Here is a 16,434-nt window from a genome sequence, read left to right as displayed (position 1 = left end):
GGAAAAAAATCTAAATGTTTGATTTAGAAATGAAATAAGGTTCAGAAAAGTCCTGAGGTTTATTTTGGGAGTTGGTCACGTACAAGGTTTTGGGCTGTTTGACTCTTTTTCTTTCACACCAGTGGAATCTGAAATACACAGATGTTTTCATATCACATCTGCTCGTCTGTAGATTTAAATCATCCTTTAAGATATTCACTTACATTCACCAGACCTTTATTCTGAAGGTTTTTACTGAGGGATTTGTTGATGTACAATTCATTTTATTCTGAAAAACAGTTTTGATAACAACATTTTCTGATTTGTAAAGTGATAAAAACAAATACAAAAAACTCCTCAGTTAAAAATGAATGAGAAGGTTGAACCTGGTTTTATCCAGAATTCAGATTTACTTTAATGGAAATTGATTCATTGATAAAGACTTGTTTGCATATTTAAACATAAAATATCTGAGGTTTAACGGTGAAAAACCTTCAGAGTGTTTGTCAGAGTCCTTCATTATTCCTTATAATCTCTGTACATAGATATGAATCTTTGATCAAACACACAATGATACAGGAAACACGTTGGCATGAGTAGACCACAAAGAGCATGTATCAGAGTTTAAGATTTAACACGGGAGGCTTGTGTCTCGGTAGTTTTCATGTTTGTCTCGATGTGGAGAGACTCTTGGACCCGGAGCCTCATTGAACGGCCCTGAAAGCCCTGAACCACCGGTTGACACCAGTTTAGTTGATGTGTGAAAATGTACAATTATAATATTTTATGATAATTTTCAGATTCGTTCTGTGTGAATAAAACAATGAAAACAGCCGATTCACAAACTTTAAAACTGTTTCTGCTGCATCTTGCTGCCGTCAAATAAAATAATATATTTGAATAATTTAATATTTTATTTCTCCCAAATCACTTCATTTATATCTTTATTTTGATTATTATTAGACAAGTGTTGATTAGTGTTAATTATATTTTCTTGCAGCAGCGACCTGACTGGTCAGCTGCCCAATAAGAAACCAGAAGCTCTGTGACATCAATCATCTCCTCACTTTAATTAACGCAGCGATCCCATTGGTTCCCATCCCACCTCACACCTGCCACAGCCTGTGTGTGTGTGTGTGTTTGTGTGTCTCCAGCTGTGTGTGCAGACTGGCTGTTTTTATGGGAACAGCTGGCAGGTCTCCTCTGTTGTTTTCGTATTGTGTTTGGGGGGGAGGCTCCACATCTGTGTGTGTGTGTGTGTGTGTTGGAGCATTTCCTGCCTTGTTACCTTCCAGTGTTGTTGTGTTCAGGTGAATTCACTCCATTACAAACACAACGAGCTGATTAAAGCAGCTGTCTTTCACTGCGCTCCGTTGAACAGTGTGTGTGTGTGAGTGTGAGTGTGTGTGTGTGTGTGTGTGTGTGATTAGATCAGAACAGGTTGAAACTACTGTTAGATTTTATTATTGACTTGTTTCTGTTGCCTGTTGTTCTTCCCCTGTTGCTACGTCCCTGCACCATCAGAACTAGAGTGCAGCTCAGTTTACCTGTTACCTGATGGTTATTCGGTTGTTTATGTCCAAACCCGACCCGAACCCAAAAATCATTTCTAATATTTGTCCCGACAGGCTCGTGTCCACATTCTAAAAACCTTTAGGCCTTAAAAAGTGTTAAGCGCCTTCAAATATGACATATTAGGTCTTAATTGTGTTAAAGTTCATTCAACATATCTTTCCTCATGATTTAAATGTTACTTTGAAGTTTAATGCTTGAAGAGATAATATGAGGAAGTGCCTGAACACGGGTGTTGAGGTCAAATACGCAATTATTGTTTTACTAAATAATAATTTCTTACACATGTATTATCACTTGATACAACTCAGAAATAATCACTTGTAATGCTTCATACTTATCAGATGATTCCAACTAGCGAGGAACCAGTAGCTCCAATACACAGGTGAAAAAGACAAATTAAATAGAATCTATAAAACATGATAAGATGGTTGGTCTCATCAGTGTGACAGTATGGTTATGGGGGGGTTATGATTTATTAATTGTTTATTATTATTATTATTATTATTATTATTATTATTATTATTATCAATTTAATTCGATAAGGTCTTAAAAAGTCTCAAATTTAACTCGTTGAAACCTGCAGATCCTGTCAGTGGATTCGATAATTATCTGATGGTCACATTATTATTTCTGTAAAGTTGAAAGACTCATTATTGCTCCTGGTTGTGGTTTTTAATTGATGGATTATGTGTCAAACCTCCTCACTGAGTTTAAAATGTATTATGTTCATGTTCGAGACCCCTCCAGGTTTCTCTACATGTTTCATCAGTGTCTCTTTGTGAGAAATGTTGTTTAAAGAACAGAACAAAATGTTCATTTTATTTGAACACATATCTATAAATAGTCAAACCAGGGGAAATGATAATCTTACATATTCTCTTTCACACCAGAATCAGTGGGTTTACAATGTTTTTTTTTTATGTGGGGAAACCTTTCATGTGCCAGAGGAGGAGTGGGCCTTTCCCCCCCGATACGTCATGTTCAGCGTCATGCATGCACTCTCTCACTTCGCTGTCTTGCCAAATTATTCCTATTATTTAATTAAATAATTAGATTTCTTCCGTGTGTCACTTTTCCATCAGAGGCGATTGGAGCCGATGAAAACCTGCACGGTCACGTGACCCGGGAGTGAATGATGTTAGCCAGATGTTAGTGGAACTTCTCACCAGTGGAAAAGAGGATTTTTATTTGCTATTGATGGAAATGATATTGATATAATTCTTGATATTTAATTGTTCAGCTCCAAACTATGAACAACATGTGATGCTCTGACTGGTTCTCGTGTGATTTACTGGTTCACAGCCTGGTTGCCTGGTGGAGCAGAGACAGAAGGAGGTCTGGAGCGGGGGGGCGTGGGCGGAGGAGTTTTTTTTTTAGGGGGGTGGAGAAGGGAGTGGTGGTGGTGGTGGGGGGGCCCAGCATATGCCCGGCCCTGCTGACAGCTTGCCTACGTTCCCCCCATCATCTCGCCGCCTGCAGGCTTCCTTCTTCCTGCTCAAAGACGGCAGAATATTTTTTGGGCGCCCAGTCAGGTTGGGTCCTGGTGAAACCTGGTGTGCGTGGGCAATCTGCTGCCAAGGCATTAATAATGTGTGTGTGTGTGTGTGAGAGAGACTGGTTCAGATATGTGAGACAGAAAGAAGAAGAGACGAAGACGAATCTGAGGAGCTCGTCTCTTGTCAGTGCTGACCTCTGACCCCTCGCTGCTTTCCCTTCAGCACTTAACAGATATTTTCGTGAGCTATAATGTAAAACTTTTCCTCGACTGGATCCATAAACTGAGCAGAGTTTGATTCCACTCTCTCTCTCTCTCTCTCCGGGGGAGGCCGGAGGTGAGGAGATGGGAGGATTTTTTTATTTTTGTTATCCGTTCACCGATGAACCGCTGACTCGACTCGTCCTCCGTCCCCCCCAGCAGTTAGTCTGGTTTACCTTGACCCTCCTCGGTCAGGATGGAAGACGAGGCTTCAGATGGTTCCTCTGAAATCTGCTGCGTCCAGACTCCTGTTTGTTGTTCAGGTGAAAGTCAGGACGTTACACACCGGAAAGGTCTTTGCACAGAAAGGACATCAGATAGAAACGTGGATCAGTGTTTCATCTGTAGATAAAAGCTTTGATTAGTCCGTTTATCGACGAGTTCAATTCATTACGTGATCCGAGAGTGTGAGATTCAGTCAGAGATGTTCATGAGTATCAGCGATGAACAAACAGACGTGTTGACGTGTTGGGATCATGGACGTCGCCAGGTTCTCACTCAGTTATTATTAAGCACATGGTAAACTCTGTCAGAAGACAGTGGTCCGAGTGTTTTAACTCACAAAAGTAAAAATTAAGCTTTTTATTCGACGTGTCCGAACTTGAACATCGTTTCTAAACTCGGGTCCCAGCAGGTCCAGGCGGCGCCGGGGTCGAGTGTCCTCCCTCACCGCTGAGAAGTTGATTTCTCACCGTGTTTGTCTGAGGGAAATGTAAAGATCCCGTGAGATGACCATCAACTACTCCCCTGCTTCCTGTTTCACTTTCCCTGGCGGGTGAAACCCTGCTTGTGTCTGCGTGACGCATCCGGTGGGAGCTGCAGGTCTGTGGTGGGTGTGGACTCCAGCAGACACTGAGCATAATTACACGTTTGTGAAATTGTCAACTTTCTGTAACGGACTCGTTTATCTGTGAGGTTCATTCATTTTGATGAAATGGTGAAATTAATCAGCCACTTTCTATTTGTGTCCAGTGTGAACGCAGGCACTCGAGCAGCTGCGTTCAGGAACGCGTCTTTGTCTGATTTCTATGAGCTCGATGAACGACTGAGACGAGACGCTCCACCTCCGTCTTTTTGTGTAAACTTGAAATAGTCGGGGTGGTGCTGTTCTAAATAATATTGTGTGATGGCATATGTGTCTAACACGTGCACACACACACACACACACACACACACACACACACACACACACACACACACACACACTCTCTGGCTCATCAATGAAAGTCGGTCAGAGGGTGGGGGGGTTCCGGCCTCTCCCCATGCTCTGCCAGGCCATCTGTTCCTCCTGCCTCCCTCTCACAACACAACTGCCTTCCTGTTTCATCCTCTTCTTCTGTTGTACACACACACACACACACACAGCAGAAGAAGAGTTTTGTATCATCTGAGTGAGATGAGTTTATTATCTGAGAGATGATTTTCTGGCGCGGACACTCGTGGCACATGTTTGTGTTTTCAGACGCCAAGCAGAACCTCGTCCGTGCCGCCAAGGTCGTCAACACACGACGGCTCCGGGGTTCTTTTCTTCCGTTTCTCAGTCAAATGAGAGCTGAGCTGTTTCTGTGAAGCTGCTGCTGCCATTAGCTTTTTATTTAAATCTCACGTTGTCCATTAAGCACGTTTTTGTGGCTTGAGACGAGGACACGGGACGTCTGCAGGTTTCAAGAGGCATCAGGTTTTAAAAGTGTTGAATAAGTGTTGAACGTGTTTTTGCTGCAGAGATATTAGTTAAAACCAGGAGAGTCTGTTTAAACACAGAACTTATTCATTTTGAATTGTTAAAAACATATTTCATGAGTCTCTCGCTCTCTTTCGCACTCTCTCCCTTTCTCACTTCTTTGCTCTCTCTCTCCCTCACTCTCTCTCTGGTAGTGCGAGCTTGGTGCAGACTTGGTTTCAGGCCTGGTGCTGTTGGCTGATCTCCAGCCTGGCAGCAGCTCAGTGGGAGCAGGTGGAGCCCCCCATCTCTCTCACACACACACGTGCAGGTTGTGGTCCCACAGTATTTTCCACTGACATCAACCCGTTGCCATGGTGATGTCTGTGTTGAGGTTTTGACCTTCTCTTCACGTCTGATTGGTCGCCTGGTGACGACGTCGACGACACAATGGAGAAGTTTCCTTCAGTCGTCAGACGTGTGGATTTTTAAGTTAAATAAAAACTCTACTTTCTGAAACTTCCTCGTTTAGACGGCAGCAGCACGTCTCTGCAGAACAAACGTCCTGGTCAAACACCACATTGCACTCATACATTTTCTATGAACGATATAAAGTGAGTCCCCTGTGTGCAGGGACGTGCACAGAAATCCTGAAGCACGAAGGGCAACCCCCCCTTTAGCGTCCCCCTTCACTCACTGAGGGATTCAAGACACTGATTTGTTCAGAGTCACGTTTGAGTTGAACGTCAAGTGTCGCTCAACCTTTTGTACGGCTCTGTCTGTGGCTGCACTTTTCTGTGACCTGGAGACATGTCGGTCGAAAGATAATCAAAGTTTGGACGGTTTGATTTGGTCTAACTTTAAATCAAGTCAAGTCTATTTAAAAGGCACATTTAAAACAAGTGCTGTACAATAAAAACTAAGAAGTACAAGAATGGAATTAAAATAAAGTCAAAGTCTCTCTGAATATGTCAAAGGACTTAAACTGCTGCAACAGGAAAGGCAGCATCACATTTAACTTTAGTCTGGACCAAGGGACGAACCCGGATCAGCTGTTCAGTGGCCCTGAGGGATGTAGGAGTGGAAACGGGCACAGGAGCTCAGATGTATCTGTCGGCCGTTTAAAGCTAAAAACAAATAAAAGAAGTAACTTGTATACTTGTAGGAGAAGGGGGAGATGCTGCTGGGGAACTTCAGGCTCATTGGTGTTTGTCGTGAATCATTCAGAGTCACAGAGTCGGGTTCTGGAAACTGATGTCGCTGTTAAATCTTTCATTTGAGTGTCATTTAAATGCTGAGCAGGAATCTAAGAGATACTCTTTACTCACACATTCATTCATAATTACAACAATAAATGCATCTGCTTTTCCACAGGACATTTATAATGAATCATTATGAGTCATTATTAAACAATTCAAGTTCATCTTCAGGTAAACTCAAATTAAAATGATCAATAATTAGATTTGCTGCAGTTTAACTATTTATTTTACAGATGTTATTGAATTAACAGATGCTAATTATATTTTAAATTAATTAATGGATGTAGTTTTAACAGTAAACAGCTTGACTGTGTATTTTAAAATGAGTCTCGAATATAATTAGTTTTTTTGTTCTTAAAGTAAAAAATGAAAAATTGATGTGGTTGATGTGATGGTTAATGTGGTTGTAGATGTGGTTGTTGTGATGGTTGATGTGGTTGTAGATGTGGTTGTTGTGATGGTTGATGTGATTGTAGATGTGGTTGTTGTGATGGTTGTGATGGTCGATGTGGTTGTAGATGTGGTTGTTGTGATGGTTGTGATGGTCGATGTGGTGGTTGTTGATGTGGTCGATGTGTAGAGGAGAACAGAGCAGGACGTTGTGTTTCTGTCTCTTCACACTCTTCACTGCTGTAGTTTAATCCCATCATCTCTAGATGGCGCCTCAGGTTCTTTTTCTGCTGAGTTCAGTTCATCAACAAAAACATGAAGTTTACAGAGAAACGTGAGGTTAATTTTTCATCTGTGTTGAACAAACAATGAAGTTATGAGTCAGAACTGAGATGTGAAGGAAGACCTGAAAATATGATATTCTGTCAAACCTGGACATGGACACTACGATGATTCTACTGACGACACGAGATGCTCATGAAACAAGATGAAACAGAAACATAAAACCCTCAGTGACCTGGATTCTGAACTTTCTCATGTTGTGAACGTCGCATCCTGAAAAGGATCAGAACCAGAATATTCTGATTTAAATCAACACACTCAGAAGCAGCTCCACAATATTAAATGTGTTTATATATGAATGCATCAGAAGTATTAACGTGTCCTGCAGGAATTCTACTTGTTATGGAGTATTTCTATCATGTGGTTTTAAAGAATCTGGATACTTTGTCCATATCGTTAGTTACAGACTCGTCTTCCACTGAAGACAATCCTGTCTGTGGTCACCACACTTAACTCCAAACCAGTTCATAGTCTGGTCCTGGATTTAAATCCTAATTATACAATCTACCTGCAAAAACCACTGAGCTGTTGTTTATATACTTCTTTTTATATTTGATATTTCTGTTCATTAGAATTTTTGGCCTGTAGGTATTTGTCTTGTTGGTTAGAGGAACTGTTTTGAAACCTGATTTCCCAGTGGATCAAAAAGAATAGAATAGAAACATTTGAGATGAGTTAATATATGGAATAAAAGATTTATAACGTTTCTCCTGTAAAGTCAAATTGAACATGAATGTGGTGATCATGTTAACGTGCTCACAGAAACACGTCAGATTCAGAACAAACACCACAGCGCTTTTTAATCAGATTTTCTTTCTGTGACGTTTCGATCTTTGCCGAGTGATAATGAATCTGAAGCTTTAACCTGAACCTTGAAAAATGTGTGTCCTTCACATAAAGCAGCAGTTTAGAGTTGATTCTTGTCGTTGTACCTGGTGATTCTCTGTAAACTCGGGTGTGAACCATCCTCACGTCAGCTCAGGTGATTTGTGCTCAGGCTCAGAGAAGATGAATCTGTGTTTTCCCCCGATTCTCGTGGCTGTGAAGCGGCTCCTGTGTGAGCGCTGCATGATTACTAAGATTAGTGATCATATCCAGAGAAAATAACTAAACAATTTAATTGCTGTAATCTAATTACCTTCTCTTTGTCTCGACCTTCATTGCTGAGACGTTGTTTAGCCAGATAATAACGTGCAGCCGCAGCTCCGATGTGTTTGAGAGAAGTAAATCTGCAGATTGTCTTGTTAAATCACACCGGCTGTCCTTCTATTAACATAAAAGCTTCTGTTCATTAACCTCGGACGACTCGTCGCTCGCCGCCTGCAGCCGGGGACGAGTGAGACGCCGCAGAGGAAGAGATCTGCTCAGGTCAACACCAGTGCTCACATTTATTTAGAAAGAGCCTCAAACAAACAGGAGCTTCACAAGACAAACTCCTGACACGCTCAGCTTACAGGGAAATAATTAGAGGTCAAAGCTCCTCCACTGAGAAACTTTGGTTTGTTTTTATTTTTTCAATGAACAGGAGCTAAATTTAATTCACTTACGTACGCTGGATGAATTTATAACCATCTGTGAAGCTGCGTTGATCTGATCGTTCTCGTCACGGTGCGGAAACACGACTTCCTCGTTTCAGGCCATCTGCAGGGCTCTGATTGGCTCAGCTGTTTTTCCAACCAGCAAACGAGGCGTCTGTGGGAGCAGCAGCAGACTGGTTTGGAACCAGAGCATCGAAGATCAACTCTGTTCAGATGACTGGATTCAAACCAGAAGCAGCAGGGGGGTCATGATTCAGGGAGGTCAGTTAAACAGACTCTCACCTCACAGCAACTTCAATAAGCAGGATGTTACATAGGGCGACATGTTGCCTCACACGTAGAAGGTTTCCGGTTCGAATCCCGGTTCGGCTGGGATCTTTCTATGGGGAGTGTGTCCTCCGGATACTCTGGCTCCTCCCACAGTCCAAAGACATCGGGTTACCTGGTGACTCTATATCTGCCTCAGGTTGTTAGTCTCTCTCTAGCCCTTTCCAGACATGACCTCCGGAGAAGGTCCAGTTAGCTTCCATCACCACAAACTCTCCTGACACCTTCGTCTGTGGCGCTGCTTTTTCATCCTGAGATATTTGCTGTTATTTAGTTTTTGCCTTTTTGCGTCTGTTAGTGTTAGAACCCCCCCCACTGGCTCTCCTGCTGCTAGGCTGAGAAACTGCAGAAGGTCCGGAGGCCGTCACTGGGACCTTCCAGAGACCCTGAAGAAGACAAGATGATAGATGGACCTGTTCTGCTACACCGTTTACTGTCGGACTCTTTAATCGCACAAGTCCAATGTTTCTCCAACAGAACAGAATCAGTTCTGTTTAACACTAATGATGGCGACCTGGAGGAGGACGTGAGGCTGGAGTCCAGCTCCTTCTCCCTCAGGCTCCAGAGTCAGGATGAAGCTCTTCACATCAGGGCTGTGACACGTGTCAAACACAGTGTGAGGGCTTCACGTGCACGCGCGGGTCTTTCACGCGTTCGAGTTTTTTTCACGTGACTTTGTGTGAGGGTGTGAACGAGCCTCCTTCTCTGAGCCGCAGCCGGACTGTGCGCGGGATGAGCCAGGTGCGTGACGAGCGGCTGTTCGTGCGTGTGAACACTCTGTCTCCGCTCCCCTTCATACACGCACGCGCAGGACTCCGCAAAACTCCACGCGGGGAAACGCACGCGTGCAGCGTGCACAGATTAGCGGGAACCGGAGCACCGACTCGGCTCCACGCCCCCTGCTGCAGGGCTGCAGCTGCGCCCCCATGCACGGAGCAGGCTGAACCGTGCTGTACCGGGTCACACCGAGCTGAACCGGGTTATGTGCTTCCAGCGGGACAGGAAGAAGAAACAGAAGAGGAGGAGTTGCTGTGGACATAAACAAACACACAAGAGACTGATGCAACTTCTGCAGAGTCCGTGACCCGTGCCGAGCCGAGCCGAGCAGGACACGGAGAGGAAGGACGAGCTGCCGAGCCGAGCCAGGACCGGAGCTCAGTCTGGATCCAGCCCGGAGCTGCGGAGCCTTGTTACCGTTAATCAACGTGTTGTCTGCGGGGGCATCAAACTTTCTCACCGGCTCTTCAATGTTTACGATGGTGAGCACGTGTCCGTGAGGGATCAGTGCGTGTGACCTCATCGCTACTTATTCATGTATCTGTACCAGTGGTCCTGAGGAATGCACTGCACAAGCGCGTTCTCGTGTGCGCGCACACCACGGGAACTTCTTTTCCCCCTTCTTCTACTTTAATTTCTCGTCCAATCAGACGCCGATCTGACGTTCAAATTCCTCGGGTTCGTCCAATTACAGCGCAGTCAGAGATCGGTGCGGTGACGTGGCGGGTCCTGATTGGCTCATGCGGCAGCTGGAGGCGGTGTTGGTCAACAGAAAGATGCTAAATGACAAGTGTGCGCGTGTCATTGATAGTTTTATTTAATGTTTTTCCTGTTATATTCCTACATGGTTTAAATTAATACGGTATTTTATCACTATAATAATAATAATAATAATATTCATCACTCTAATAAAAATAATCATCACTATAATAATTATCATCACTATAATAATAATCATCACTCTAATAATCATCACTCTAATAATCATCACTTTAATAATAATCATCACTATAATAATAATGTAAAGCTTGTATGGTTGCCCTGAAGAGTCACAGTAACTCCATAGAGACGTTTTACCTCCTGTTATTTACAAACCTGCTGCTATTAAACTCTGCATGTCTCTTATTTACTTTATATTATGACTTTAAATTACTGATAATATTCCTGTCGGGGTTTAAAGCCCCCACTCAGCATATTAGAGAGCGTATTGTGATTTATTATTCTCTCATCGCCCACAGTATTAATATCAGAGTCCTATCTGCATGTCGGGCTTTCACACTGTGTGTTGTTGTCCTCTGCTCTCAGGTCAGTTCTTACAGAGTTTACGCAGCCTCACTGCAGTGATTCACATCACTTGTACGTCACCGTCAGTGAGCTGCACTGAATTAGATTTGTATTTCTGAAGTAAGGATGTAATATAACAGATTAAAGTGTGTGTGGATTTGAGTTCAGTTGGTAACAGGATGGTGGTTTTTGATATTTTCCCTCTCAGTGTGCACTGTGTGCACGTAGAGTTTTACGCTGTGGTTCTTACTGGTGATTTATTTCTCCTCTTCTATCGTCTTTAATGATCCTATGGGGACGATCTCAGTGTCTGTGGCTTTACAGAGGCTTTGTTGAATTTTATGGAAACTCCTATAGCATCTCTACTGACTAATATTCCTCTTATGTCCCAGTAAAGGTTTTTTATAGAGTGTGTGGTGCTCAGACGAGACTTTATGGTTCTTAAGTGTTTGAAATCATCCCTGTTTTTACCAGATCAACTTGACAGGAGAACAACACTCACTAATTCTCAGGCGACCACATCAGTTGATGCTCAGTGGGCTCGGTGTGGATGATGTATGTAGGGGGCGCTGTTAGTGGATCTGGCTCTGTGTGATGTGTGGATCCTCGCTGACCTGCAGGGAAAAACACGGGAACGCTTTTCACTCCGAGGTGTGAAGCGACTAAATGGACGTTCTGGTTTTAGGAGACTTTTAACTTATCACCCATTTATCTGAACATGTGACTGAAACATGAGTTTAATCTGTTTATTGCAACAGAGAATCTTCATTTTCTAATATGTAGAAATAATAAAGCTGAACCTTCAAAGCAGCATTTAACAGGTCGGAACATTTTCCTCCTTTTTTACAAACATGACTATTGTTTCACATCCAGAAGTTTATTTTCTTTACGAGATGTAGTCGCTCCAGGATCAGTGTGTGAAGATAACAGGATCTCATGGGATTCGATATAAGCATCAACACCTCAGGACCTAGTTTGTGTCATTTAACACCTTGTTGATCAGTGTCGGGGGGGCGAGGGTCTGTGGGCTCATCCGTGACAAACAGGAAAACCATAACACAGAAATGACTTGAAAGAATGAGGCAGAAAAAAAACTCAGAATCTGTCAGAAAAATTATAAATAAAGCAAATATCAGATTCAATAAAAAGATATGATAAAAGTTAAAAGTAATATAAATATTATAGGTGACTATAATAAGAGCATCTCAATATGAGCATCATCGATATGTGTGTGTGTGTGTGTGTGTGTGTGTGTGTGTGTGTGTGTGTGTGTGTGTGTGTGTGTGTGTGTGTGTGTGTGTGTGTGTGTGTGTGTGTGTGTGTGTGTGTGTGTAGGGCATTTATCAGTTTTATTATTTTATCAGGCTTAAATAAACACACACGCACACGCGCGCACGGTGCTTGGTGCTTCTGGAGGTTGTTGTCTCTCTCACACCGGGGCAGTGACGAGTTGTTAGCGGGGCTGGTTCAGGGGAGAGTCGGTGTCAGTGCGTCGTGTGAACTTGTGCAGAATCAGAGGATTCCTCCTCCTCCTCCTCCTCCTTCTCTTCTCCTCCTCCTCCTCCTCCTCTTCTTCTCTTCTCCTCTTCCTCCTCCCTCCTTCTCCTTCTCTTCTCCTCCTCCTCTTCTCTTCTCCTCCTCCTCCTCCTCTTCCTCCTCCTCCTCCTCCTCCTCCTCAGCGTAAACTCTCAAACACAATTGTTGACTTCTCCCTCCTGTGATCGATCTGGGTCGATCCCCTCCAGCCTGATCACTTTCTGCAGGATCCTCCTCAGCGGAGCGATCCCGGAGTGCACGGGAATTCTGCTGCACGTGCACGCGCACAGCAGCGGCATCGCTGTATTGTACTTTGGGAAAGTGCGCGCGGAGGATCGATGTGCGATCGATCCGCAGTGCGTGTGATCGGGTTCAGCTCTGCAGGGTCAGTGCGCACGGTCCGCGGCCACACACACGCGCACGCACACACACTTTCACACTCTCACACGCGCACACCGACGCAGTCCGGCGGGGGCCGGAGCGCGTGGAGGTCCCGGTGCTGAGCAGCAGCAGCGGAGGTGGCGCTCTGTGTCCGGGACAGCTCTCTCTCCCCCCCCTCGCTCTCTCCGTCTCCTCCTGCCGGTGATAAATTACCGGAGAGCAGCTGTCGGTGGATTCAGAGGCGAGGCGGCCGTCTGGCAGCTCAGGGATCCCGCGTCTTTTCTTTCTTCCTCCCTCGCCACAGCTCTTTCCCCGGGACTCTGCTGCCGCCGCTACACCGCGCCCTCCGTCCCGAGCACCGAGGAGCCGCACCGCCGCACGCCGGCCGCAGCGCGCCGCAGGACGGGTAGACATGTTGCCGAGGTCCGCCGGTCGCCGTGGATCTGCGTAATGCAGTTTCGGGACGTTTTGGAGCTTTGCACCGTGCACCACCACCTCCTCCTCCGCCCCCACCGGCCACTCTCGCCTCAGCCCGCAGCACCGACAGCGCACCGGGCTGCCCCGTGACTTCCCCGTGTCGCTCCTCTAACGGGACTCTTGTCTCCTGTCGCCGGAGATGTGCTTGGTGTCCGGGCTGAAAGTTGCGCGCTCCCCGGCGGAGGGCCTCTAACAGGTCCGGACTGTATGTAACCCGAGGCGGGGTCAAAGTTCAGCCCTGGTTGGAAATGTGAAAGCGAAGGGGGCAAAAGGAGGGCTCTATTCCCCCTCTCTCTCCTTCTTCTTCTCTTCTTTCCTTTTCACACACTGCGCACACGCACGCGCACACACAGGCTGGAGATACAGTAACCACACGCACACAAACACACACACCTTCCAGATCTAAGATTAGATCCTACAGATATGTATTCACCGCTATGTCTGACACAGGTGAGTGATTTCTAACTTTGACTTTGTCTTAACGTGTTGTTGTGCAGCACATTGACTGTGCGCGCACACACACACACGCTGTGGATCAGTGTGTGTGTGTGTGTGTGTGTGTCTGTGTGTGTGAGTGTGTGTGACCGTCTCTCCGCTGCAGCAGCACATGGCGGACTCCAAACTTTACGCAGATTATTGAACTGGAGTAATAATGTTGTGTTTCGCACTTCAGTTGTTGAGCTGTGTAACAAAGTGTGTGTCTGTGCGGAGCTCGGAGCCGCGGCTCGCGCTGGTTCCTCGCGGGGCTGCAGCTCTGCCCCGGCGGCTCCCCGGGCACCGGCCCGGTCCAGGCTCCGCTGCCCGGTCACGCAGCTCCGCAGCTCCGGGAGAGGAGAAGTGGGGGGGGTTCGGTTCATTTTGGAGAAGGCCCCCTCTATGTATTGAACGCCATACTTTGCGCAAAGTGTTGCTGCGTCAACTTTGTCGGTTATCTCAGTTTGTAAGTTCCATCCGAGTCTCCGCGGCTCAGAACCACTCCGGTGCAGAAGTTTACACTTTGACAGTTTCTCTCGAGTGAGCCGCTCCTCCTGGTGCAGGAGGAGCGGCCGGTGCAGGAGGAGCGGCCGGTGCAGGAGGAGCGGCCGGTGCAGGAGGAGCGGCTCGTGTGCTGCGGGCTCCCACAGCCTGTCCTCGGCTGCTCGGAGCTGCAGGTTGATCCCGTTGTGTTAATTGTTCACTTTGTGCTGCAGCTCAGGCCTCGACACACACACTTCGTGTCAGAGGTGAGCCGAGGTCACAAACCGCACTTTACTCCACAAGTTACATTATTCAGGATTTATTACCTGCTCTGATCCGGAATTCTAATTAAAACATTTCGCATAATTATCCACCATTAAACTAAATTTAATAAAATCCCTTTGTTTTAGCTCAGGGATGTGTTGAGGGTCAGAGGTGGAAATAGGATTTCACAGTGACCTGGGGATTATTCAGATTTTCTCTATATCTTGTTCATATTTTCCTAAAATTCACTTCAGCTTCTTCCTAATAAGAGAAAAATTAGAAATGATTAAATTATACAAATCACACATAATTCACTGATTTAGTTTTAATACAGAAAATATTTGAAATAATCAGATGATTAGAAATTAATTTGATTGTGAGAATTTGAAATGCAGTTAAATTTCATGTTTTATTATTCTTGATCAAAATATATTTATATACAATAAACTGATATTTAATTATAACAATTTGTAAATGATGTGATGTATTGATCCTGGGTGTAAATAATAATAATCAGGATCCAGTCATGACTCAGGAAGCTGGATCTTTATTTTCCTGATTTTGACTGAACCCCCAAGCGCCTTGTTGATTCTGTGGCTGCAGCGTGGGGCCGGGCCTGAGACGCGTTTCAAGACGAGTCTCAAACCGCAGCAACGCAGCTTTAACGTTTAATCAGATTATCAGTAAAACCAATAATCAGCAGACGCTGCCTCCGCGTTTCACAAATCCTCCTCCTCAGTGAAGTGTCGCAGCAAAAGTCTCTCAGCAGATGTTGGCTTCTTTTTAAATTCTTTTTTTTTAAACGTTTGCTCATTTTAATTGCTGAGCATGAATTTCTCCTATTTATGATTTTTATTTTCCTCATTGAAAACCTTGTGTGTGAGTAGGAGCTGCTTGTGTTTGTGATCCAGTTGATCCTCGTCAGGCGCGTCTGTCCAGCAGACTCCTTTCAGATGGTTTTTAATATCAACATGTTTGGCACTAAAAATACAGATTTATTATTTAAAGTGGATATTGGCTCATAACATCAGACGCTGGCAGCTTCATAAAACCTCCTGTCAGCTGATCACACACTTCTGCTGAAATTACAGATTTAAAGAAATATTAATCAAACCTGAAACTTTAAGTTTTATCCCGAGAGTCGGCTCCTGTTTTTGAAGTTATGCGTTAAGTGCGTTTCTTCCCTCAACCAGGAGGGGGCGCCCCAAAACGAAATTTACAATTTTATAAAAAAATTTCAATCGCAATTTCACTTTTAAAAGATGATTATAGAAAAATGTGTGTTTCAATAAGGGATGAATTTTGTGAGAGCAGAAGAAGAGTTTCTGTTGTTATGACGCGGTGGCGGAACCAGATGTTTGTTGGTTTCTTCTTATGTTGTTTGAGTTTTGATTGATTTTAAAGAAAATAGATTTTAAACATGTTGATCTTACTTTATTTTCTTTGAGTGGAAGTTTGTAGAAAACAGAAAAATGAAGAATTAAAGATAAGAACAACACAGACGTGGGAACAGTGAATTCTGGGTTTATTAAATCTGAACAGGCGTGTTTTTTGTACAAATGCGACGTCTTTCATTCTGCTCAACTCGGCATATTTTCATTTATTCGTTTGCTTATCAACATAAATTGCGACACTGAGACATCAGACGTGATCGGCTGTGACCTCGAAACCAGGAAACATCGGACTCAGGTAGATCCTGAGTATGAAAATACTCTGAAAAATGAAAATAAACACAATCCTGAATCTTAAATCCTCTTATACGCTGAATGAACGTCTGTTCATTGAGCCTCTGTCCCTGAGACCTAAAGCACGTGAAACACTGTGAACCTCCCGCTGCATCGCAAACGCTTTTGCTTTGAACACTGATTCGTTTAAAGAGCAGATTCTTTATTTGTCGTGTTTAGGTGAGTTGTGGTTCAGAGGGTGGGTCGG

The 16,434-nt window shown here is 44.5% G+C and overlaps 1 protein-coding gene across 6 annotated transcripts in view; it reads left to right on the top strand.

Moving 5' to 3' along the window:
- The window catches only part of nfia (nuclear factor I/A), a 133,367-nt gene that overhangs the window by 26,606 nt on the left and 90,327 nt on the right, over window positions 1-16,434 (top strand). The window contains exon 1 of one of the 6 annotated variants that reach the window (XM_047343166.1): window positions 9,546-10,085. The exons of 3 other annotated variants lie outside the window; for them this stretch is intronic. In XM_047343166.1, the coding sequence (XP_047199122.1) occupies window positions 10,074-10,085 (12 nt within the window). In that variant the 5' untranslated portion in view covers window positions 9,546-10,073. Of the gene's footprint in view, window positions 1-9,545; window positions 10,086-12,588; window positions 13,732-16,434 lie in introns of those variants that run through there. 2 more of the 6 variants (XM_035176048.2, XM_047343169.1) reach the window with 2 other exon arrangements.

The sequence above is a fragment of the Hippoglossus stenolepis genome, chromosome 14 (assembly GCF_022539355.2).
Source record: "Hippoglossus stenolepis isolate QCI-W04-F060 chromosome 14, HSTE1.2, whole genome shotgun sequence".
Classification (NCBI taxonomy): domain Eukaryota; kingdom Metazoa; phylum Chordata; class Actinopteri; order Pleuronectiformes; family Pleuronectidae; genus Hippoglossus; species Hippoglossus stenolepis.
This window is presented reverse-complemented; position numbering and strand designations above follow the sequence as displayed.